We start from the raw sequence: 27,015 nt of genomic DNA on the forward strand, positions 1-27,015 counted from the left end.
CATTCTAATACCAAGGATGCATTTTATAAAGAAAAGAAAAGAAAAACCTCTTTCGTAGAGAAAGCTTAGTAGAAGTCTTAATTGGAAACAGACTATTTAGCCAGTAGATGTAAGTGATTTAAAAAAAAATCACAGGAGAAAGGACTGAAAATAAACACAGTGTAAAAGTCTTTAGACATCAGACAGCTGTGGTTAAACTGGGTGATGATGGAGCTTTAAGTAAATCTGATCGATCATACACTTTATACAAACGGTGAAAATAATCTCTTTGCTTGATCTTTGACCATCCCACACTCTCTGGGAGTTCCCCAAATCTAGGACCATTCCAGGATTGAGATGAGGCCAATGTGTTTTTTTTCCTAATTTAACACTTATATTTTAAAATAGCATAAGCCATGGTCAGACTAAGTGTTCCAATACCAAAATGGGATGTAAGGGAAATGGTACCCAGAGTGAGGGTGGCAAATGCTAAAGCCTGGGACCCGTTAATCAATATGGTCCCCTGTAAGAAGGGAATGCTGACAGCCTGCGGAAAAAGGATGTATTTAGAACAAGACAATGAGGAGAAGGCGGTAAAGCCTGACCACCTGCATGATCTGTCAGGAATGGAAAAAAGACTGAGGGAAGGTGGGGCGCTTTGAAGTGGGGATGCAGAGCTCCTGAGAGAGGAGGGTAGGCAGAGGGTAATGGTGGAAATTCCTCAGAGCCTGCAGTCGGGGGATTTGAGCCAACACTCAAAGGCATCCAGGGCTCTGCTGGAGGCTCACACTTGGGGTCATGTTAGCAATGCTTGGTCCATGACAATAAGCTGGTTTAGAACCATTGAGCACCTTCAGAGATCTAGGTTAACACCGGGGGTTCTGACTCCTTTCTACTCTCTGTGATTTCTCACTTCTCCCAAGGACTGCAAGTTCCTAGATCATTGTCCTAATTGCAACTAAACTGCTCACGAGGGCCCCAGGATCCCCCACCCAGCCCTGCCTAGCCCCTGGCTTCCCCCAGGACCCTGCTCTCCAGCATCGGGGTCTTCTTTCTGTTCCCCTAACTCAGTCACTCTGTTCCTGCCTCATGGCTTTGGAGTGGGAGTTCACTCTTCCTGGAATGTTCTGGGTCTTCACCTGGCTCCTCCTTCATACCACTAGGGTCTCAGCCCCAAGATTCCCTCTTCATAGAGGCTTTTGTTCCCTTCCCATCTGTGGTGGCTCATGCCAGCCCCTCACTCCCACTAGGCCCTGACGTCCCCCTATTTTACTCTCTTCACACCACTCCTACCGGAGATTACCTTGCTGATTTATTTTTCCTTATTGATCATCTACCTTCCCTCTGGCAGCACAGAAGAACCTTGAAAGCATGGGCCTTTCCTGTCTTGGTCACCATCATATCCCCGAGCCCTAGAATTGTCACTCAGAAGATACTCACCGATGGAGTAAGTGACTGGACCACACTGTGCTGTCTGGGGATTGCAGACACCTCTGCTGCCTTTCATGATGTAGTAGCATGGGAGGCTTGAGCTTCCTTTCGAAGTCCTTACAGAGACATGTGAATGAAGGGGCTCAGCACAGACCCAGGGGTAACAGAGGCTACCACTGCTCAGTTGCTCTAATACGCACCAGCTCGGTGTGCACCAGGATGCCAGGACAGCTGCAGGTGGCACACCTGGAACTTACAGCCTTTTTTTTTTTTTTGAATATGTGCATAATGTGGCTCCAAGGCCAGCAATAGACAGCACACTTAGATCCAAAATGAACAATGAATTTAAGGAATAATAAAAAAGGAACTGAAGGGAAAATATGTACCCAAACTCTGATAGTTATGGGACACCTCTTCTTTCTTCTGATGGAGAAAAGACTTCTGCTTTCAAACAACTGCCAAGTGGTTTGACAACAGCCAGCCTGCTGGGCGAACAGGTGTTCAGACTCAGGAGGGATTTGGTCACAAATAGGAAGTCATTCCGGACTATTTATAGAGTCCATTGATTCTCTCTCTGATGGGCCCACTTGATACGTGAGCACCAAGAGCAGGCAAACAACCTCAGCAATATCCATCACCAGCCCCCATTCCACACGGAGCTCTTTCCTTTGGAAAAGGAGAGAAATTAGGGTACACAAAGTCGAAGATGCCAAAATTCAGCATATGCCATCACCCCCTGCTGAGCTGCCTGACCCCACAGCAGCATCTGTTCAGCAGGCAGATGCTGTGGTGTGGCCAGGACTGCCCAGACCAAAATCCCCACAAAAGTTAAGCCAGGACCAGGGAATTCCTGAGTCAGGTCCAACTCTGGTCAAATCAGGGCCAGAGACTCAATTACGTGTAAGGATTCGTTTACTTCTAAAACCCACTTGGGGCATTGGTAGATGAACTTTGGTTCCATGACTAGTGCCATGCTGTGTGATTTCAGGACTTTAAACAGGGTGACAGTTCCAGAAAGACTGAAACCCTGACTTGTTTTACTAGGACTTCTTAACTCCACATGCACCGTGAACATGCCAGGCTCTTCCTAAGCAATCTTGTTCAGCTCAACCACGGTGCGGGTGTGATAAGCCCCCCTCAGCTGGCTGACACCTCCAGTGGTAGCAGAGAGCGGTCTGCTTGCCGGACATGTGGCTGGCTTTCAACTCCCCACACACCTGCCTGCTGACTCATTAGTGCAGAGAGAGAGCCAGGGACTCCTGTGCCTTTGCCATCTGGTTTGGACAGGCCTCCTCTGGACAGAGCCATAAGCAGGGATTTCGTGTATGTGGTGAGAGACTCCTTTAAATCTTGATGCTTGTGAAGAAGGAGTTCTCAAGCCAAGCCATGCTTAGCATGGCGACTCTCTTGGTAGATACATATGTCTTTTGGTAAATATATAATAGTATACAGTGTGGTATGGCTTGGTTTCTAGAGTTGGCCAGACCTGGGTTGAAAGTTTGGATTGGACATTTCCTACCTGGGTGAAACTGAAAACCAGCTGTGGTTTCAAAGTTTTAAAGAAGAGGCCCAGGGCATCTGTCTGGGTAAAGGAGATGGTAGAGGGTTTTTTTTTTTTTTCTGAAGTCATATCTTTATAGCAAGGACACTATGGGGGCTTGTGTGTGGAGTAGGTGGCAAAAGCTCTCCCGAGCCATCCATTGGCACCAACACTGATAGCTACATCTCTCATTTTTCATCTATAAAATGGGGACAATGATAGTACTTTTTTCAGGGGACTCTAGAAAGGATTAAATAAAATAATGTATATAAAGAACAAAGTGCGGTGCCCAGGAGCCATCAATACATGTTAGGAATAATAGTAACTATAATAACTTATTTATTTATTTATTTATTTATTTATTTATTTATTTATTTATTGAGACACAGTTTTGCTCTTGTCGCCCAGGCTAGAGTGCAGTAGGACAATCTCGGCTCACTGCAACTTCTGCCTCCCGTGTTCAAGCAATTCTCCTGCCTCAGCCTCCCAAGTAGCTGGGATTACAGGCACCCGTCAACCACGCCTGGCTAATTTTTGTATTTTTAGTAGAGAGACAGGGTTTCACCATGTTGCCCAGGCTGGTCTCGAACTCCTGACCTCAGGTGATCCGCCCACCCTAGCCTCCCAAAATGCTGGGATTACAGGCGTGAGCCACTGCACCTGGCCAATGATAATAACTTTAAATTAATGCTACTACTGCTTCTATTACTATCTCAATTATTATTAGTAATAGGAGTCTTAAACATTAACTTATACCCCACTTTTATGGAAAACACCAGCACTGCAGACCAGAGCCAGCCAAGAGGCTGGAGAGATCAGACTTGTAGGACTCTCAGATTCACATTCCCGGCTGTGAATGTGAATTCACAGCATGGCTGTGAACATTCTGACGTCTCAGGAGCCCTTGCATGAATCATGTGTCAACACTGTTCTGAGAAAGGGCTACATCTAACCTCAGCTCTCTGTGGAACAACTAGGATGGTGTTGGTGACTTCCCTGGTTTTGTCAACAGGGCAGGAGTCAGAAGGGGGAAGCATGGGTTCACCCTGGGTCTGTGATGTCCATGAGTGGAGAAGGGATGATGCAGATACAGAGGTTGTGGGTGCATTGCTTTTTTATTCTTTTTGAAGTGTGGATCTCCACATAAAGGGAATTCCAATTCCTTGAGCTCTTGCTGGCCAGAACAGACCAGCGAACTGGGGCACCAAAGGAACAGGAGATTTCTGAGAGGGCAGCTGCAGAGGCTGAAAATAGGCCTGGAGCTTCTGGGCAAGATGGCCCCATGAAAAAGTGGATTGGGACCACCGCCCAGACAAGCCTCTGTGCTGAACAGAAAGCCCAAGCCAAGGTCTTGCTGGCAACACAGGTAGAGAAGGCCAATGGGTCTTCTGGGTGTTTTACATATGTAAACATATATCAACACCACAACAACCCTGTTAGGCAGATATTATTATTACTCCAATTCAGTAGATGAGAAAACTTAGGCACAGCAAGGTTAAGTAACTTCTGAAGTTCATGTATTCAAGATGTGGGGAGGCCAAGATTTGAATGTGGGCAGCTAGCCTCCAGAACCATATAAAAAACTTTGTGTTGGCCAGGTGCAGTGGCTCACACCTGCAATCTCAGTGCTTTGGGAGGCAGAAGTGGGAGGATCACTTGAGGCCAGGAGTTCGAGACTAGCTTAAGCAACATAGGGAGACCCTGTCACTACGAAAAAATTTTAAAAATTAGCCAGGTGTGGTGGCACCTGCCTGTAGTCCTAGCTACTCAGGAGGCTGAGGTGGGAGGATCGCTGGAGCCCAGGAGTTTGAAGCTGCAGTGAGCTATGATTATGCCACTGCACTCCAGCCTGGGTGACAGGACAAGAACTCATTTCTAAAATATTTTTAAGAAAGCACACACACACAAAACCCACTTAGCTTAGTGCTTGTGCATAATAATACAATATGACTAATATTTACAATTACTCTCTCTGCCTAGGGCCAGAATTGGAGCTGCACATTTTATATTAAAAATTTTGCTTCAGTTCAAACTTGTAGAGTAGCACTTCATTAAAATCCATTTTTATTTATGTGAGATGACAGATGTGCATAATTCTTTTATTTTATTGTCATAGAAATTAAGGAGATATATTTGATCATGATATTCTTGTTTGTTTACATGAAATTGCAGAGCTGACTTTTTTGATGGCATTTAAAAGGGCTCTCAGAGGCCCTCCTGAAGGCTTCATATGAATATGATGACTCATAGTAGGTGCTCTGGAATTAACTGCTGGGCAGAATTTAACAGTCCAGAGAGAAATGGCGCCTCCTAATGGGGTTTGTCTAGGCCAAGCTGGCAGGGTCTGGAGCTGGAGCTGGGGCCGAGGGGAGGCTGGGAGCGCTGAGAGATCAACCCCTGCTTGGGTGAAAGCCACATGTTTTCCACCCTGACCTGATTCTCAACTCTGTACCAAGAGCACTAAGGCCTTCCTTCAGAATGACCCCCACAGGCCTTCAACCTGGCTCCTGGACCTTCACAGGTAGCATAAGCCAAGCCAAGCCCTCCAAGGACTCCGACGCCAACATGTTTCCAAAACAGGAAAGCACACGTTTACCAAGGACATGGCTGAGCTTTGACTCCGTGGGTCATAGAAGAATCCCCCGGCTGCTCCCCTCTCAAGCTTTCCTCCTTATCCCTGAAACAGAGTCAATTCTTCCCAAAGAGAGTAGATGCCAGGAACAGGATGGGCTGAACAAACTCATCAGGATGAGGGAAGGTGAGTCTTCCCATGCTTCGTCCTGCGGAGCGTCCCAGCACCACAGCGTATTGGTATCAGGAAATGGTATTAGAAAGGCCTCAAATTCCATTTAGTCCCACACCACATTTCAATCCCTGCTAAATTCCACAATGAAAGCCTGCGTAAACGTAGCTCGGAATAGAGCCTCGGTGTCTAACAGGATGCAGCATCTTGTGTTCCACTCAGAGGTGAGCACCTGGGTAGCCGGGCTCAGCACTATCAGGTGTTCTAAACCAAAAAGGCCAAGGGACACATCATACATATACAGATGCGCGGGAGGGTCTGCATCATACACGCAGTCCTCCAGATGCGCGGGAGGAACCGCATTACACACGCAGTCCACCAGGTGTGCGGGAGGGACCGCATCACACACACAGTCCTCCAGGTGTACGGGAGGGACCGCAAGACAGTCTAGGACGCCCTCCTCCTCCATTTGTGAGACATGTTCTACAGCCTCCAGGACCGGAGCCCCTCTGTCCCGTTTTGTTCCACTGACTCATGTGTGCCCCACAGAGATCAAGAACACAAATTCTGGAAGCAAATTGCCTTGTTCCGCATCCTAACTCTGCTATTCCTGGATGTGTGGCCTGGGGTATGTTTCTCAGCCTCCCTCTCTGGGTTCTATTTTCTCATATGTACAATGAAGAAAGCAGAACCGACACCATGGGGTTGATACAAAGATTAAACGAGTTCATGCATATAATTTCACATTGACTCAACTGAGTTCCCAGTAAAGATTAGCTATTCATACGAAAACAATTTTTAATTTAAAATAAAAATAGCAGCTGGGAATATAAGAAAGGTGTGTGTGTGTGTGTATATATATATATTTACATTTTTATTTAAGAAAAAGGTCAAGCACAAAGATGCTATGGGGAGGCTGGGACACATGTGTTTAGAAGCTGCATGTTGCAGTAATCAAAGACAGAGCAAGAGAGTGGAAAAAGTAAAGTTTACTGTATAATGACCAAGATCTTAAAATGACGAAGGGCAGGGGTTTAATGTTGTCTAACAGCTGTACCCATGCCTTGAGTCACCCAGCTGCTGGTACCTCACCAAGTGCCCTAATTCTAATTTTCCATGCCGCAACTGCAGTCACAATTTCATTGTGGGAGAAAGTCACAAGTAAATAAAGCACACTGAGGCCAGTGTGCTTTATTCTTTCTCCTCTCCCAGGCAATGGCACTCAGGTATATGCACTATAGGGAAGGGAAGAAGAAACTCATCCTCCCTGCCACACACAAGATATGTCACCCCCTTGGTTGGGTCAGGGGAGGGAGAGCCCCCAGCCAACTGCAACACAATCTTACTTTGCCAGTGAAAGCCGGACACGTGGTAGGTGAGCCTTCCCATTGCCCTAGATGGTCTGCACACCATCTGGAAAGGTTAATGGCATTTGTTTCTTTCTCACTTGGAGATTCAGGCTTAGGTCCAGGCTCCAGGTTTCCATTCAAATGCAGAGTGAGATTTCCCCTGCAGGAAAGAGCAGCTGCAGCAGGAGGCCACAAATGTCTTACTTTACAAAAAAACAAAAGGAGATTGGCCTAGAATAAAAAGGATTTGACTAGAAAAGTATTCTGTCATATCAAAAAAATCCCAAAAACACCCCTCAAACTTTCCTTTGATTGTGTCCTTCACTTCTCCATTTTAAGACTGCAAACTCGATATTGAAGGGATATGCTACACTGCCATTTGTTGCAGCTCTGTTCACAATAGCAAAGGTATAGGATCAACCTAAGCGTCCACCAATGGATGAATGAGTAAAAATGCGGCATATACCTGCAAGGGAATACTATTTGGCCATAACAAAGAATGAAATGCTGTCATCTGCCGCAACATGGATGGAATTGGACGTCATCATGTTCAGTGAAAATAAGCCAGGCACAGAAAGACAAATATCTCATGTTCTCATTCATGTGTAGGAGCTAAAAAAGTTAATCTCATGGAGGCAGAAAGTAGAATGATGGATGCCAGCAACTGGGAAGGGTGTGGGGTGAGGGGAGATGAAGAGAGGCTGGTTAATGGGACCAAACATACAATTAGGTAAAAAGAATAAGTTGTAATATTTGATGGCAGAGTAGGGTGACCACAATGAACAACAGTGTAGTATATATTTCAAAGTAGCTAGAAGAGAGGACTTGAAACGTTCCCAACATGTAGAAATGATAAATACTGGAGGTGACAGACACTCTAAATACCTGGATTTGATTATTATATATTCTATGCATGTAATAAAATATCACAGGTACCTAATAAATATGAAAAAATATGTATCCCATACATGTTTTCTAAAATTATATATATTTTATTTTATTTTTGGGGTTATTTTTATTTTTGGGTTATTTCACTCTGTTGCCCAGGCTGGAGTGCAGTGGTGTGATCAAAGCTCACTGCAGCCTCAACTACCCAGGCTCAAAGTGATCCTCCCACCTTAGCCTCCCAAGTAGCAGGGAATATAGGTGTGAACTACCACACCTGGCTAATTCTTAAATTTTTGTTTGAAATGGGGTCTCACTATGTTGCCCAGGCTGGTGTGGAACTCCTAGGCTCAAGCAATCCTCCCACCTCGGCCTTCCAAAGTGCTGGGGTCACAGGTGTGAGCCACAGTACCTAGCAAAAAATTGTATTTATTAAAAAATAAAATAAAATTGCAAACTGAGTCCTTCTTGTCTGATGGATTAACAAGTAGAGATAAGGCTTGTCAGGAGCTCAGGGAACATAGAATAAAGACATGCCGATGATATTGCAGCCTAGCAGAGTCTCATAAAATATCCAACCTCTAGCTGGACCTAGGTTGGGCAGGGAAAGGGGGTGTGAGAAAGCAGAGGACAGAGAAGAAGATGGGTCAATCCACACTGTAGTAAATGCTGTGTATTTCACCTGTTCATGTCCTGCTCCACCATATGCAAAGGCATGGCCACCAGGGGTCTATGGAGCTCCTAGGTGCCAATTTCAAATTCACAAAGACTGAGGTTGACCTGGAGATGGGCAGTGCTATCCAGGACGTAGGTATCACTGTATCTGAAGTCCTAGAAGGAGCCGATCAGGGCTTTCACTACAAGTGCCACCAAGGGAAGCTGTGACTGTAAGAGGGTTGGGCAGCTCAGGGGGTTGGGCAGGGCCAGTGAATAACATCAACAACTTTTAATTAATATCTCACCATTTACTCAGAGACCCTACCAACTTTCTGGATCTGACACATAATGGTCGACCTCAGAATGTGTTGGATAACAGGATGCCTACATTCTGAACACAAGCTCCTAATTGCTCATGGCGATTTGTACTCATTTGTACAGTTAACAAAAATTGCTTAATCCATTTATACTGCTCAGGGCAAAAATCCTGGAGTCTTCCATGATTTTTCCCATGTCATCACTCCTATTTCCAACTGACCTGCAAACCCTCTTGGCATCACCTCCAAAAAATATTCTAAAGACAGCAACCACTTCTTATCTTTACCACTGACAACGCCACTCAAGTCTTACCCTAGGCTTCCTACCTGGTCTCCCGGCTACCATCATGCCCCTGTAGTATCCTTTCTCCGCCAAGCAGTTGGGGTGATATTCCCGGAATATAAACTGCATAATGGTAATCAACAGCTTAAAACTCTCCGGTAGCTTCCCAATGCACCCACATCCTCAGCATGATCCAAGGCTGGACATGATCTGCCCCTGGCTACCACCTCTCTGAGCACTCCCAGCCATACTCCCCTTCTTCACCAGGCTCCAAACTGGCCTATTCCAAGATCCTCGAACATGTCAAGCTTGCTTCTGTATGAACATTTACTCTTCTTCCCACCTGGAAGTTTCTTCTCCCAGATCTTGACTGGAGTTGCTGTCATGATTTGGGGTTTCTTTGAGACACTTCTGATCACCCTCACTAAAGCTCTTCCTCCACCTTCTCCACTGTTCACCACCCATCCCGTTGCCCAATGCATTTCCATCAATAACTTTTGTCTTCCATTATCTGATCATCAATTTGTTCAGATGCTCCTTGCCTGTGTTCTCCCATGGGTCTGTGAGCTCTAGGAGGGAGGAAACCTTTCCTGTTTTGTTCACCTCAGTATGCTTTGTGCCTGCCCCTAAAAAGCAGCGAATGGAAGTCCACATGAAATCAATAATTCGGTTTCATGACTGTGTCTCAAATGCTACCCAAAGAGTTTGTGCTGTTTCAACTCACCTTGTCTTTGGTGTATCTGGTGGCAACTTGTGATATTCATTCATCCATGCATCCATGTGACTACCCAGGCACCCCTAGAATAGTCCCTGAGCATGTTTGTGCCAGCTGAAGGGTCCTGTGAACTCTGATCATATACCCATCCTCCCCTGCCCTGCATCAAGGGCAGGATATCAGCTGGCCAGGCCCTTATTGAAGATGCTTGAGCCCTTACCATGTGTGACACTACTCTTGGTGCTGCAGATGCAGTGAGGAACAGGCAGAGACAGCTGCATTCTTGGGGAACTCACAGCCTAGCACAGTGATTCCCTCAGCAGAAAAAATGCATGATGTGTCTGCTTAGACACATCACACATTTTACTGTTGCCAGGGATGGGGATGGTCGATGGATATGCCTCTTCCTGTTGCCCTTGGCCTTGCTGTTTTCTTACTCTAGCTTGTGAACCTAGAAGACCGCATTTTACACTGTTCCTGGGGGCAATGGCTGGCAGTTTGCTGGGATGGCACATTCCTTCTGCTCAGAGAGTGACTCATGTTCAAACCTGCACCAAATCAGAGTCTACATTTTAAATGGTGCCATTTTCTTCACAGAGTGAAATGTCTTAATGTTTTTTCACAGCATTATGCTATCAGTGCTTGCAGAGGTGTGCTCCCTGGAAACTCTTTATAACACAGTAACTTCTCTGTCATGTACTTTCTTTAACTTTTACCGTACTGTATTGCTTTTTCATAGCATTGGCCACCATATATCTTCTCCCTATCTCACTATTCCACTATATTAATATCTTACTCTCTCTCCATCTATCGGTCCATCCATCCACTCACCCACCCACCCACTCACCTACCTACCAATCTATCATCTCTGTTGAGTATTTAACATCTCAAAGTCTGCTACTAGAATGTAATTGTTTCTCTAGTGTCTTTTCAGTGCCTGAAACTGTGCCTGGCACATAGTAGGCTCTCACTAAACATTTGTTAAATCAGTGAATGAACTTACTGCCCAAAGAAGACTATAATAAACATTTCTCCCTAGAACACAATCAGTGGACTATGACCCTGGCTTTAAATTCACAACTACGAGACAAACCATCTTTAATTCACATTATTGTGTAAAGATGGGCCTGCATTTTTAGATTCTAGGTGGTCTCAGGCCTCAGGTCCTAGTGTGGTTCACGCCATAGGTACCTGGACTATAGCTGCTTGGACCTAGGGCAGGAAGTCTGGACTGCCCTGTCACTGCCTACACAGTGACCTGTGTAGGGGGTTGATAGGAGGGAAGACCAGGGAGTCCTCAGTGGACACTGGTTGAAGAAACAGAGGTGGAAGCCTTCCCTGCCTGCTGCACATACACTTCCGTGACTTGCTAATGTCCTGTGTGCCGTTTTACCAGGGGAAGCTTTCCAGTGCTTTTTTGCCCAGGGGTGGAGTTTAAAGGCCATGACTGGAATCCTACGCCTCCCCTCACTTGGTGTGCAGGCTGGCTCTGCCGGTGCAAAAAGGACAGGTGTGGAGATGAGGGGTCTCTGTACTAAGGCTAGGGGTGCCTGGGCCCACCCGGGAGCTGTTGTAGGGTTCAGGAGTGAATGGCCAGGGTCCAGCAGGAGAATGCGAGCTCAGCAGACGCCGCATGTTGCAGCAGTGGGGAAGGAGGCATTTGCTGGGCTGCCAGTCCCTTGGCACCCAAGTGTGCCCCTCTGATTACTCGCTGAAGTGGGTTTCATGGTGATAAGAGGGCACTGAGCTGTGAAGGAATGTTGAGAACAGCCACACTGTGGTGGGAGGTTTAGGGCATGAGGCCCCTGGTCTAAGTTGACTCTGGGAGTCAGGCTTGAGGAAGCGGTTACCCTGCCTTGCCTGTGTTGTTTAGCTGTACCCCTGCAGCCCTCAACGTCTCCCAACTCATTGGTTCTGTGACTGACACATTACTCAGCCTCTCTGAGCCTTGGTTTCCTCTTTTCTCAACAGTGTCTTTCTCCAGGAGTTATTGAAAAGATCAAAATGAGTTCACATACGTAATGCTGCGAGACAGTGCCTGCCACAAGGTAAGTACTGTAGGTGTGCTTGTTAAAGGGAAGCATAAATAAAACAAGCATCTGCCAACCTGACTGGCTTTTGTCCTCACTATACTTAACCTTCAACTCAGGTTCAGCTACTTGCAGGGGAGAGGGGCCTGGCTGCCCCGTCTCTACCTCTTTCTGTGGTTTTGCTAAGGGGTGACCTGGCTTTGGTTCAATTAGCCATGAGCTCATGTGGCAGATTCTTGCTAAGAGCCCCACTTGCCTGTGATAAGAGGCAGTGTGGGGAATGTGGTGTCATGGAAAGAAATGACATTTGTGTTGCAAAAATGGACTCTCATCTTGGGACGGTGCTCAGCTGTGATGATGGTAAGACTCTGGGCTCCTTGTACATTGAAAGTCTTTGCCAGCCAGGTGCAGTGGCTCGTGCCTGTAAGTCCAGCACTTGGGGAGGCTGAGGCAGGCGGATCATCTGAGGTCAGGAGTTGGAGACCAGCCTGACCAACATGGCGAAACGCTGTCTCTACTAAAAATACAAAAATTAGCCAGGCATGGTGGCAGCCATCTGTAATCTCAGCTACTCGGGAGGCTGAGGCAGGAGAATCACTTGAACTTGGGAGGTGGAGATTGTAGTGAGCCAAGATCGTGCCACTGCACTCCAGCATGGGCAACACAGTGAGACTCTATCTCAAAAAAAAAAAAAAAAAGAAAGAAAGAAAGAAAACCTTTGCTGAAGATGTAGGCAGTGAGTTTCAGGAGGTGCGTATTCCTTCCAGTAATTTTCATGGTGCTCCCTGGAGGTGAGTTTCAAGAGAAACATGAAAATTACTTACTTTCAAGGAGCATTGTGAAAACTACATGGAAGGAGTCCTCACCCCTGGCCATGAGAGGTTCCTGCTTTTCTCTTCACATTTCTGGAATGATGCATCTCAGATACATCCAGGTGTGCCATACTAAAGGGAAATGATTGCTTCATTTTTTCCCCCCATTGCACAGTGCTGATTATGAGTACCTCTCTTGCAAACCTAAATCCAAGCAACAGAACTAATAAAACATTGCCATGATCAGTCTAAATCATTTCTAATGGCTCTACCCACTATTGATTTGACCATGGAAATAAATTGGACAGAAGGACTCAGAGGAGTGCTTAGTCGAGTGTGATGATTTAGAGACTGCCTGGACAATATAGTAAGAAGAGGACAAAACCCCTGACTAACAAATGGGCAATGATTTAAACAGATTTTTCACCAAAGAAGATGGCAAAGAAGCCTGTTAAAAAATGCCCAACATTATGACTCGTCAGGGAAATGCAAATTAAAACCACAGTGAGGTGCTACTCGTGCTCAGTAGAATGGCTAAAATGAAAACAAAACAAAACAGTCCTGATAATACTAAGTGCTAGTGATGATGTGGGGTGCCTGGAATCCCACATGTAGGTGGTGGAAATACAAATGGTTTAGCCACTTTGCAAAGCTATTGGTGGTTTCTTACAAACATACTTAGCACACAACCCAGTAATCCCACTCCTAGGTTATTTACCTGAAAGAAATGAGAGCATATGTCCACACCAAGACCTAGAGTGCATCTGTGTGCAGTTTTTCCCTTGGGTTCCACCAGCCCAGGGAAAGCAGACATTGAGGCAGCACATGATAGTGCACAGGCTTTGTCCTGTAATCATTTATCTCTGCTTTTTATAATAAACTGAAAACTGTGTATTTGAGGTGGAAGTGATTAGATTCTTAGCTCTGGAGGGAAGGGAGAAATGGGTATGTGGTTCTTGATTAACCCAAACCAATTGAGTAACTAGTTCCTTTGCCACAATGATTGGTTCAGGGATGGTCAGGTAACCTGAGTTGGCCCAATCAGATTTTTGTTTGATGATGCTATGGGGGGATGGGGAATGAGATGTGGTGGCCAAAGAGACATCCTCTTTCTCTTTCCTGGCCAAAGTGGTATGTGTACACGAGGCCTGAAAATGCTACAGCTATTTTCTGCCATTAAAAACAAACAAACAAACAAACAAACAAAAACTAGTCTGAGGGAGGAAACAGAGGAGATTAGGAGATAAAAGAATCACAACAATGGGGCTGGAAGTCCTGATCAAGTCATACCTGATGCCCACTTTCCTTTGCATTTTTCAGAGACATCGATACATTTCCTTCATTTAAGAAGCCAGTTAGAGTTGGGATTTTTTTGTTGTTGTTACCCAAAACTGAAAGCTTCTAATTAGTCTAGATGTGGATCTGAGAATGAATCTGAATTCAGGAGATCGTATCAAAGAAGTAGAACAAGCAAGACACAAGTTTTGTGAGCCAAGGTCAAAGCTAACACAGAGATCTGGGGTGAAGTTGTAGAGGCAATGAAAACAGAGCAGCACAGAGCCAGGTGGGTGGCCTTAGCAGAACTCTGGGCCTGGGACCAACAGCATCTGTCGGGGGGAGATCAGGTGTGGGGCCCTGTCAGGACCTGGCCTTGAGGGGGTTGGGGTGGGATGGCCAGAGAAAAGAAACTATGAGGGGACAGTGCAAGAGACAGCCTCAGGCAGATGGTCAGTCATAAGACTGGGGCCTCAGCAGGACTGTCTACCCTTCCTGGACCAACCGCTGGAGGCTGCCTCTCATCCAGGGCGACGCTTGGTCTAGAACGTGATGAGAGTTGAGCCTGCAGATGGAGCTGAAGCAGGTGAGCTGCTCTTCTGATTCAGCTGGCCTTGGGCTAGGGCTGGGGCTCTGCTTCTATCAGGAATTTGCCTCCTGATGCCACAGCCTGCAGAAGATGCTGGGAGAAATCCAGTTTTACTGGGTGTGATGGAATTCACTGGCTGCCTCAGCTGGATGTGACCTTGGCCTTGGTCTACTCTTGCACCACATTCTGCTCTCTGCTACTCACAGGATCCTGTATGGAAGCATGCTGGCTCCTGGATGAGGCCTTCTGCTGCACCTGCCCCCTTGGTTTCTCGACAGATCACTCGTTCTCTTCCTTGCAATTTCATCTCCCTCCCTGGAATGGACGTTAGGCCTCCAGCCCCTATTTTTAGGTTTGGCAGCACTATTGGTGTGTGGTTTTTGGCCTCCCCTGTCCTCTATCCCCAGCTTCTTGGAAAATCTGGATGCGTCTCAGGATTGGAACAGGGGAGATGTGTGTTAGGTTTTGTCTGGGGAAAAATAAGATAGAAATCAAGGTGTATGGGGTAAGCTGGGGCAGCCTGTGGGTGTCCCGCTGTGTTTATCAGCCTGAGTCCTCCATCTGTGGTGGAAGCAAAAGCCCAGCTGTGGGAGATGCCATCTGAGTATATGAGAAACTTCCAGCTGCACATTGTTTGGGCTAAGTACAATATTAGGTTGGCACAAAAGTAATTGCGGTTTTTGCCATTACTTTCAATGGCAAAAACCGCAATTACTTTTGCACCTACCTAATACTTCCATTGTAGCACGGGCTACCACCATTTTGCTAATGTGTCCGTTTTCTTGGCATTGACCCCGGATCCTACACTCCAAACTTCCAAAGAACACATAAAATCCAAGGCTAATCATAAGAATGCAATGATAACATCTGGAGATTTTTAAATCGTAGATCCCCCTTTTGGAAGGAGAATGGCATTTATAACCAACTGATGTGAGCTCAAATTCAGTCTTGACTACCTCACAATAGACCCTTTGCCATCTGGGGTATACTGAATCCCCCTGTATCCATTTCCTTGCCTGTAAAGAAGGATGATAACTATCTTAAAACTCAGTGGGTGTATTTCTGCAAATATTTTTACAGAATCTAGTGTGGTGCCTGAATGTTAGAGAAGCTTAATAAAGAGTAGCTGTTATTTTTAACATTAGAGGAAATTCTTTAAATGCAAGATGTCCTGGCCCTAGACACTTTATAGTCTGCCTAGTACTAAAGCTTGTGTTTCATCCAAGGGAGCTGAAGATGAGACCCAGCAAGTGGATTGTTTTAAAGTCTTTGTCTTGAGTTCATAGCAAACGCTTTACTATGAGCTCACTCATATTTCCCCACCTTTACCATTTGAGGCCCTTTCCACTGCTGTCCCTAGATCTCTTTGCTTGGGGGTTTCCCCTGGGCCCCAAAGGCCACTCTGCCTGGGCCCGGCAAGCTGGAATGCTGGGGAATTAATATCCCTTAAGTGCAGTCTTTAACCAATGAATGATGGAACCTGGTGGATAAATACTCTAGCTCCCCTGCTTCCTTACATGAGATAACTTAGGGGCTCTCCAGTTAAACTGTCTCCCAGTTCCCACAGAAGAATTAGATCTCTGTTGCCCACAGTGATAACTGGCTTGCTAACACACTTTCCTCCACTGCTTTCTCTTCCTTGCCTTCCTTCTACACTGTCCCACAAGCACTTCCTGGGATCACCTTTCAAATCAACTGTTTGCACTTGAGTCCTTGCTTAGAGTTTCCTGGGGAAACCCAAATGCAGGTGGATTTCAATTCAGAGGTGCAACCTTTGGGTGCTGCTAGGGTTTGTTTAAACGAGCCAGTATTATTTGAAGAAAGGCAAACCCAGTCAAGATGAGATGGGCCTTGCCAAAGAATATCAGGCACATTTTAAGCATGCCAGTAGGGCTGATGTTGGAGCTCTTTATTATAAACTGGAGCCATCTGCCGGCCTGTAATAACCTGAATATGAAAGTCCTAACCTGGGATGCAGTTAAACTGCATAATTTCTGTTTGTGGTTATGCATTTAAATCTTAACATGCTCTGAACGGCAGATTGAAATTCATAACTACATTGTTTTACAAAACTGGCATGAAGTCCCTTCAATACAATGTACAAGATACATTAGTATGTTGCATCAAGAGCTCGGTGTTTTCTCTTTGTTGTTATTATTCTTCGTTTTTAAATAAAGGAAACTTGTAGGACCACAGCCTTGTAAATGTCTTGAAGTGATGCCAAGAACCTCTCTATAAGCCACTTACTTTCTAAAAAGCAATTTCCTTTTCGTCCCATAAAACTCCCCAAAGCACCTTAGGTGAACACCAAAGCGAGGGTTATGTTTGCAAACTGCAAATACAGCAGACATTTAATTACACCGAATTCATCAAAACCCTAATTGAGACAGGAACTCAAACCTTATAGCTTAATTACTTTAATTTCAGATGGATAACAGACTTGGTCATGTGCAACCCTCCATGCTGAAGTTCATAGAGGGAGGCCCACGGGCACTCGCTGGTAATTCTCCCAGCCAAATGAAAGTGCAGATCAACATAAATAAAATGCTAAGTGAGATCCATGATTGGATTTATTAATCGCTTCAGTTCCCAATATCCAGCCTTTGCCGTAACATTCCACTGCACCAACTCCACCGCCTGGGAGAGCTTCTCCCTGTTTGAGACTTGGAAGCTGTCATTTCTTTTTTTTTTCCTCCCACTGATAGACAGCACAGAAGTAAGTACCAGTCTTTTGAGACTGTTTTTCTATGAACATCTCCTTACTTTGATTTCCATTTAGAAGACTTTCTCCCTGACTATCCCTTCCCTTCCCACTGAGTATCCTGTGTCTGTCAATTAAGCTGTGGACACCCTTGACTGTTAGATAAGTTCCATCAATGAGTTGCTCAAATTATCACAGTGACCTAGGTGGAATTTGGAGGTGAGAACCCCAGGGATGCGTATTCTGAGCATAGCTAATGGTGTCTGAGACTGACTTACTATGTAGAGCGGGTGCCATTAATGCTGAACATGCTATAGTTCATCCCGATGGCAACACTAGGAAGTAGCTGTGCTTGTACCCACTCTATAGATGAGAAAAATGAGGCTTTGAGAACATAAGTAACTTCTCCAAGGTTCCACAGCCAGAAAATGGCAGAATCAGGATTTAAACCCAGACCCATCTGATTCCACAGCCCATGTTCTTTCCAAAACATAATTTTGCTTCCTCTGCAAAGACTTGAAGGATCCTACAAAACCCTGAGCTGGATGGCCTTGAAAATCTCCAGGTGGGCACAGGACAGGAAAGTCAGAAGGAAAGGTTGGCATCCAGAGTCATCGCGTGGACTGCTTCTCCCAACAGTCATGGTTGTTACTTCTGTCCATGGCTATGGGGTTGTGAGGTGAGCCAGCAAAGACCTTCTGGGGTGAGTCAAGGGACAGACACCAGCATTTTTTGGAGTTCAGGGAGCCCTTTGCCTTTGACGCAGGTGTTCCAACCAAGCTGGGATGAACCGCGTTGCTAATGAGTGATGAGCCACACACGCATCCAAGCCATTTCATAAGTAATTAGTTGTGTGGCACTGACTAGATGCTCCCCAGTCATTTGTTTCATTTCTCTACATTATCTCTCTTCCTTTGGGCTTGCTTGTGAATCAAGCTTCAGGTACAAATGACGAATGAACTAATGACAACACTAATAACAGCCAGACTAATAACCATACTGCTGACGGTGACAGTGCCAATTAGAGTGCTAACAGCGACAGACTCTTCTGCTGGGTGTGACTGTTTATCTCTGGAAGGTCACGAGCAGGTGTCCAAGGCAAAGGAGAGCCACGGAAGTGCAAATAGCACCAAAGGCAAAGGCAGAGACTCATTTTTTAAAAAAATATGAACTACATTTATGGGAGATTTAAAAAGCACATATTGTGGGGCCACAAAATCTAAGACATGAGCTCACTGACTGAAAGGATGAGAAGCGGGAAATCATTCAGCCTAGGGAGCTGAGAGGAGCTCAGCCACCATGTACCGGGAGCCCCTTTTCCTAATAGAAGGGACCCGTCCACCTGTGGGCCCTGGAGCTGAGTCCCAGTGAGATCCAGGTGTCCTTCTGCATGTCACCTGAAAGCAACTGACACACCAGGCAATCCAGACAAATCAATAGGCATAAAGATAACGGAAGTAAAAATGGGCAGTGGAGAATGCGATGGTGGACCCGGGGTATCCTGCGTGGAGACTCGAGTCTACATCAGCGGAACGGGCAGCATGGGGTGCCCCTTGCCGCTGCTGTGAGGTGAGGGGCCTGGCAAAGGGTGTGGGGAAGGCTGCCCTGGGGCTTTCCTTAGACCCCTGACCCAATCAGCCGCTTCTAGTAGAACAGTGCACTGTTCATATCAAGGCTGCTGATCAAGTGATTAGGATCAACAGGTTCCTTGATATTGTAAGTGGAGTAGCCTCCACGAGCTTTTAGAAGTGACTTTTACTAGAAGATACGCAAAGTTGTGGGTATTTGGGCAGAGAACTCGGGGTTGTGTTGTTTCTAAATAAAATTCCTTTGAGGAAATTTAGGATATCAGAGTTGGCAAAACAGTTGCAAACCCTGCAAACAAACCTCCAGGTGCTGCTGCAATGTAGGCTTGGTCACCCAGAGCCTCCCACACAGTGGCTTCTGAGCACCTTCCCCAGACTTTCCAAAACAGACACCAGTATTCATAAAGAACACAGATACCAGGACACCACCTGGAAGTGGCATCAACTCCATAGGTAAACTGCAGGCTTGCAGAGCCCTTCATGACCCCGAAGGCACGCTGTAACAGAGAAATGAAGTGCTCTACCACAGTCGAAAAAGGTTAGGCTGTGGCCTAAACCGTGATGACTGCACATTTGGTTTACCAGATTCTCATGTATTCTCATTGTGTTTAGCAGATTCTCACGTATTCTATTTCCACTGAGCAAAAATCATACCTAAAATTGTTTTAGGCCATTCTAGTTCAGATCAGTAACATACCAAAATGAATGTGGAACCCTTCAGATTGTAACCCACATCTTTCAGGCTGGTTAATTACTTATGTGGACCTGAGCATTCTATATTCCATCAACATGGAGACCAAGTAATGGTGGATTACCAGTTTCCACTTCTAGCTGGGCCAGCCTCCTGGGATGTGAGGTCCCAAATCACTGCTGCCCAAACCACTGGGCCCTGATGCAAGTTGTGTTCCAGCAAGACAGTCTCCTGCCTAAACCCCATGCCTCCCCTTTCCCCAATGTCACATTTTGCCATCACAAAGAAGCTGCCAGTCTTACCTGCCCAGCAAAGAGCCCACAGACACCAATGATGCACAGGATGTTGAATACCGCTGAGCCCACGATGGTGCCAACTCCCACGTCGCCTTTGGTGATGAAGACCCCTGAAACACAGAACCCACATCAGCCTGGCTGTTGTGGCCCTGTTGCATTCCAAGGTGGGCGTGGGGAACCTTTCATAAGCATTAGATTGTTCTCAGAATCTACAGGAAACAGCTGAGGGGTGGAGAGAGATTTCTAATCTACAGAGGGATGATAGCTGCACAGGAGTGTGATGGGCTTGGGGTCTGGGACAAGTTCATACGCAGTAAAAGCATCATTTAAATAAAACAACAACAGCAGATGGGAGGCTGATGTTCTACTCATTGAGGTCCCTGGATAATCATTTTCTATGAGTGGTAGACAATCTCGGTCTGGGGGCCATCTGTTCCCAGAGCCCTTTTCCTTCAGACAGTGAAGGGCTGAGATGTCCCTCCGTCTGTCACCTACCTATGACCGATGTGAACAGCTCTGGGGCCGAACTGCCCGCCGCCATGAATGTGGCCCCAGCCACATCTTCACTGAGGTGCAGACGCTACAGAGGAGCAAAGACAAAGCACAGGTAAGTTGGGATTCCATCTTGGAAGAGAGGTGACTGTGACACCCGAGAGGCCAAGCCCTGAGAAGCAAAGGCTGGGGCTTCAGCGAGAGCAGGACCGATGGGACCTGGGGCTGGTACTTAGTCCCTCTCAGCCTCCTTCTCCTCCTCACAGAGCGCAGCCACTGCTGCCGATCCCCTGCTGAGTCACAGCTCCTTTCAATGTCCTCCTCAAGGGACAGGTTTGGGGAGGGAACTACATGTCCTTATGACCTAAAGCCTCTTGGGAAGATCTAGGGGTCTTCAACCCAAATCCCGCAGGGGCTGTGCAGATGACAGTCAGGAGTGGAGTGGGCCCATGGGAGGTCACAGCAGGTGGTAGGTTTGAGGCTATGGTGGGGGCATTTGCCTCTTTTCTATGGGCAGCATTGCCCAGTTCCCCCAGTGTGGCCAGATATTCTGATTTTTAAGAGATGCCAGTAATCCAAACTTTTATGCAAAACTTCCTGATTTTTTGTGATACTATGCTGATCTCAGGCTAAATGAGGCTCATGGTAACCAGTTTGTGAGTCTTTAGGAGGTTAGGGAGGCATGTTGGGGTGTGGATGTGGGGATCATCCTCCTGAAACCCACTCCCCTTCCTTGAGGCAGTCTGGAAACCCCCAGATCAGAGAGTGGGAGTGGGGGCTTAAGGCTGAAAAGAAGGTAATGAGGCATCAGCCCTGCCAAGATGGGGTTTATACAATGAGCTCTCCAGGTTACTCTGTTTGTTAAACCAAAAGGTGATTTGCAAGAAGACAAGGCAATTATACATTAGAGGCTGGTTACCAGATTTTGCATTTCTGCATTCAGTCATGACCCAGAAAGTATGCTGCTGGCTGACAGTGAATAGCCAGTTCCCTCCTGGCAGTCAAGCTTGAGTGACATCCTCCTCTTCCCAGTGGCACCAACAGCTGCACTTCCTTGCTCAGCCAGAGAGGGGCGGTGTGGCCCTGATGTAGGTCACTGGCCTCCACTGAGTCACCCACAATAGTCTGCAGGAGAAGCCCTAATTGAGGATTTTGATCTAGGATCCTGGGTCGCTTCGCTGTTGGCTGGACAGCGAAGCTTCACAAGGGACACCGAGCAGACGCTAAGATGGAGGCGCAGATAGCTCAAAGTTGCAAGGTGTGGCTGTGAGGGATGCCCAAGCACTCCTGTCCCATGGAGCTAAGAGTCTGTGAGTGAGGTAGCCTGACCCACAGCTCGCAGCTCCTTGTATGGTTTGCCAAGACCTGCCAGGAGGCGGGAGCCATGCGTTGCTGTGGTTCTGTCCTGTTGGGGTATTAGTTGTGGCATCCGAACCTTGGGTTCATGTCCAGTTCCCCTCTCTCCTTCATCCAGCCAGTTTGTTTCTTCCTCTGTATCTTCTTACACCCCTCCATCATCCCCAGTTCACTTCAGCCCTGGCAATATCTCACAGGACTCTAGTCTTCTTGACTCTGGACTCCTATCTACCATGACAGAGCCCTCAAAAGCCCTCCCCAGCTCCCTCCAGAGCTTGGAATCATTCCTAACGCCCAGCCTGGCTTGCAGGGCTCCCCGTATGCTGGTGTAAAACCCCATCTTGATTTTGCAGCTCAGATGTTCTCTCACCAAATACTTGGCCACGGACACCTTCCCTCTAAGGGCTGTTCTAATCCTGCCTCTTGCACAAGCCCTTTCCTGATCTCCTCCCAACTCTGTCCCTCGCAACATCAATCTCTCTCCTTCCCCCACTCTCTCTCTGCACTTCTGCACTTGCCAATTCCCTGCCACTTCCTCCAGCCCCCTGTGGATATTACCCTGGAGCTGCTCTGCAGCTAGGAGCCCTGGGATGGGATGGGACATGCTGTGTGTGATCTAGTTTCCTCCCAGCCTCTGGCATAGAGCTTGGTCTAGGCAGAGCCCAGCTTAGTGCTGACGTCAGAGGGGTGAGTAGTGTTCTAGATCTATTGTCACATCCTCTGCTGCTCAAATGTCCCACTGCTGTCCTGGAAGCCTCCACATGGGTCCCAAAGCTTCCTACCCTCCCCATCCACCTTCATCTTTCCTAGAGAAGCCTCTGCTCGGCCCAGGGCTGCCACCTCATGGTCCTTGGGGATGCCAGGCCCTTCCACTCGCTGAGCTTTGGTTCATGTTCACTCTTCTTCTTGAAATGCCTCTCTCCCTTCCCGCCTCAGTGCAGCTGAGGCTGTCTACTGTGGCTTATAGGATTTCTTTAAACTCTGGAGACCCTCTCTACATGTCCTGCACTGGTATCTCTCAGCTGTTCAAAATCTAGGGGCTGTCATTTCCCACAAGGAGAAAGTGAGGTCCAGGCAGGGGAAGGGGCTGGCATGGAGCAGGTGCTTTGCAAGCACCAGGGCCTGACCCCAGTTTCGGATCCTGGGTCACTGCCTTTATCTCCTTCTCTTTCTCCCATTTTCTTTTCTTGGCCTTTTCCCAAACCCCACATTTTTCTGCTTTTAACTTTAAAGTATTTGAGACTGAGTGAGAATCTGCCCTGACCTCCAAGCAATGATTTGTTGAACAGTGTGGATTTCTCTCCCCATTCACCTTTCACAAAAGCTGGAAACAACATCCTTCTGTGTTTTTCTGCCCCACTCCCAGTTTTAGTCTACGAGCAACCATGAAACACACTATACCGAATTATTAAAAGGTGATTAGGGAAAGCACAGGCAGTAAACAGAGTCCAGGGCCGAGAGGCCCTCTAGGCCACTGCTGGTGGACCCACGCCATGATCCTCTCATCTTGTGAGAAAGTGTAACTCCAGGGAGAACTGATCCCACATCTCTTAGAAGATGTAAACATGTCAGGATCTCTAAATATATGTGAGCTCTGACAGCCCACCCACCATTCACAGACATAACGTTTCCCCAGCAATTAAGGTTGTTTAAGGTCCATGGAGCCAACACTGTCTTTACAGGAGACAGGCACGGGGCACCCACTCTTGTTATATGAATCTTGCTTATAAGACCAGATTCGGGGTGGGAGCAGGGAGAGCCAGGAAAATGTGGTTGCTCTTCTGTGCCCACTCCTCCGGTATCGCTGAGGGTCCGGGCAGTGCAGCCAGTTCTAACACCACCATGACCTGGTCCAGGCTCGTCTCTGGATGGAGTAGAGAAAAGTCTGAAGACTTGGAAATCAGGCTGACGTGGGCTCAAACAGTGACTGTATCCCTTGACCCAGGGCAAGTTGCCCAGCTTCTCTAAGCTCTGCTTTCCTTGTTTGTAAAGAGGGGGTAATATCAGTCACCTGCCAGAATTCTTGAGACGATTAAAGACAAGTAGACATAGTCACACCACACTGTTTAGCGACTGAACCATATCAGGGACCTAGTAAAATCACACCCCGCCACCAAACATTTTCTTTCCTTTTCCTCTCCTTATAACTTTTTTGTTAAAAGACTCACACCTGCCCTCTTTTCCTGCCATTTTCTGGCTCTTTGATTGCCTCTCCCTACAAGGACGTGGGTATTCACAGGTTCTGTGTCCTCAACTGAGTAGAACACATGCTGACAACTGTACTGACATTTCCAGAATACAATTTTGATATTCACACTAAAAAATTTGCATGGGAAAGAGAGAGAGGTGTTTTGCTCTGCATGAATAATAAACCACCCAATGGTGGTATTTCAGAGATCACAGAGGACTCCAGTTACAGGTGAGGAACACCTCCTCCCCTTCAACAAAAGGTGACCCCACTCCCAGGTGGAATTCCTCAGACAAAGGGCTTCCACACCTGCCCACTGTACATTTCAGATGCCAGCTCACTTACTCTGTGCTACCGTGGAAAAGAACCCCTCCTGTGGCTCTCTAAATATTGTTATTGTGGGACACTTTTTATTTATTTAAGTATCCAACATAGCTTCCAGGATGTAGAAGACACTGCTTAGGGTATGTGGTTCTCTAAGTCTGTGGTTCCTGGACCAGGCAGCAGCCTCAGCATCACCTGAAAAACGTATTAGAAATGCAAGTTCTACCCCCTCCCACTCTCCCAAGACCTACTGGATCAGGCACTCAGGGGAGAGAGAAGGAAAGGGAAGACACAACCAGTTTTGAGAACTACTGGCATAAAGAAACCGAGTTCCGGACAGATGTGTCTGGGGGAGATGCCTTCTGGAAACAGGGATTCTGAATTTAAAAATAAATAGATAAATATAAATAAATAAATAAAATGGAAAGCTTTCAGATAAAGGAAGCTACATTTCCAAACAGACAATGAGATGAAAGAGGCAAGAGAATGAAAGAGTTCTAGATCTGCTGAATATTTTTTGATGAAAGGGGTTTAACTTGCTGTTCAGCCTGGCATGCACCGTGATGATTTCTAACAGGGACACTTTCCTGATCTCTGTGGCCAATTCTTTCATCTCAGTGCTTCCGCTTGGAGCATTTCTGTACATATACAGAGAGAGGAAGCGTGGCAGAGGTATGCGGTTGGAGGTTTTTAATCCTGCGAGGATGCCACGGATATCAAAGGAGAGTTACAGAGGCAGAAGGAAACACAGGAGAGAGAGGTGGGGGAAGTAACAGAGAGAAAGGAAGAGTGAGTTTAAAAGGAAAAGAAAATGGGGAAGGAAAACACAAATAGTACCATTAGTTAGGTCTAAATGGAGTTGGGGAGGTTGGTCCTGTGGGTTTTCATCTGATTATTGACCAGAGTCATGAAATGCTCAGTAGACCGATGGCACTTTGGTGCTAATATCGCCCATTGCTCTCAAACATGGTGATGCCTGGCGTTCCACTGCAGCTGCCCTGCGAGGGCTCCCCAGGACTTTGGTGAGGAGGCTGGAACAGTACAGGGCACAGGTCCAGTCCCCAGTCTGGCTCACACATACCAAGAATATGAGGCACGTACCTCACAGATCTTTTCCAAGGAAGGGACGAAGAAGTCATCACACACAATGGCCAGCGCATAGAACATGTATATGGCCTGGAAGAGAGGAGATAAAAGGGGTTACAGTTAGAGTGAGGCAGAGCCAGGAAGATGAGGGTCCAGCCACCTTCTGCTTTGATAATATCTTCTGTCATCATGAATTCAACATCTTAAATACCAAGTCTTTCCAATGCTCACAACACTCTCCTGTGACCTGGTCCCAGCCTTCTCTCTGATGTTATCACCTGCCACTCTCCTTTTGCCCACCTCCCTTTCCATGAAACATGCCACGGATTCCTGTCTCAGGACCTTTGCACTTGTTCTTCCCTCTGCCCTGAACACTCTCCCCCAAGATATCCCACTGGCTCACGCCATCACACCCTTCAGGTCCCCGCTCAAATGGCAACCTCTTTCCCCCGCTCCCATTTCTCTCTATCTCTTTTACCTCTTTGTTTTTTCCTGATGCATTATATGTTAAATTAATTCATCTATTGTCTGTCTCCTCCACCAGAAGTTCATGAGGATATGATGTCATATAATTAATTTCATATAATGATTGCCATATCCTCAGCAGTCAGCACAGGGCCTGGTATATAGGAGGTACTCCATAAAGGTATGTGGAATGAGGGAATAAATAAATGAACACTTCCAACTGAACCTGTTTACTCACTGGATCCCTGCAGGAAAGCTTTGCTTTGCAAACTTGCTTCTGCATCTTGGTCAGCTATGACCAGGGTATCCCCTGGAATTCTACCTTCTGGCCAGAAATTGCCTCTCCACTGTATCCAACCCCGTGTTCCCTCTCTAACTAATGAAATCTTACTAGGAATTCAGTGTTGACTGACCACTCAACATCCTTCTCCCACTCTTTCCTAAGGAGACCCCAGTTTTGTCCAAATATCCACCATGCCCCATGTGGAAGGTGACCCTATCCTTTTCTCCAGGAGTGGATGCTGATTGGTCAATCAGTATGCAGTATTCCTTAGCTGTGGCTATTGGTTCAGAGGTGAGCACATGACCTACGTTGGCCCAATTAGAGAGCAGGAAAGGCTTTTACTTTTTGCCAAAGGGAGCCATTTCTCACCCTCTGTTGCTTGTTGTGGACAAGGAAGCTGGGAGCGCTCATTGCCACTGATAGTCATATTGAAGGAATCTGACTTGAGAGGAAGTTGACCCTGAATCAGAAAAAACCTAAGCCCTGGATAACATCACTGAGCCCTTGATCAAGTGCCCACCCTGCCTCTTGACTTCATAACATGCCATGAGCATTGTTGAGGCCAGTTTGATTTAGAATGTCTCTGTTACTCACTTCTCAAAGCATCTAATAGGTGTGGTTCAAGTTCTAGCACCCCAGCAGTGACATTGCATTCATTTATTGACCTCCCAGTATCTTTTCCTTTTGAGAAGTGCTCCTCAGGATGGGAGTCATACATCCCCTCCTCCTCACACAGGGCGCACACACATGACCTAGGATAGCCATAGAACATCCATGCCCTGTCACACAGTAGAGAGTCAGGGACAGGTCTGTAAGGGGCCAAGCAGAGATAAATGGAGAAGCTGAGGGAGAGACACCCTCTTTTTATGGATATAAACACCCCACATCTGGAGCTGCTAGAGGCAGCTGTCATATAGAGAAAACTTGCCTGAGAAGAATGCT

The 27,015-nt window shown here is 46.7% G+C and overlaps 1 protein-coding gene across 4 annotated transcripts in view; it reads right to left on the reverse strand.

Annotated features, from left to right (window-relative positions):
- The window catches only part of SLC24A3 (solute carrier family 24 member 3), a 600,086-nt gene that overhangs the window by 109,000 nt on the left and 464,071 nt on the right, over positions 1-27,015 (reverse strand). For all 4 annotated transcript variants that reach the window (XM_063634165.1, XM_063634166.1, XM_055265457.2 and 1 more), the window contains 3 exons: positions 25,341-25,415; positions 20,375-20,459; positions 19,886-19,989 (listed from right to left, as the gene is read on the reverse strand). In XM_063634165.1, coding sequence (XP_063490235.1) covers positions 19,886-19,989; positions 20,375-20,459; positions 25,341-25,415 — 264 coding nt within the window. The remainder of the gene's footprint in view (positions 1-19,885; positions 19,990-20,374; positions 20,460-25,340; positions 25,416-27,015) is intronic.

This window comes from Symphalangus syndactylus, chromosome 24, assembly GCF_028878055.3.
Source record: "Symphalangus syndactylus isolate Jambi chromosome 24, NHGRI_mSymSyn1-v2.1_pri, whole genome shotgun sequence".
NCBI classification, from domain to species: Eukaryota; Metazoa; Chordata; class Mammalia; order Primates; family Hylobatidae; genus Symphalangus; species Symphalangus syndactylus.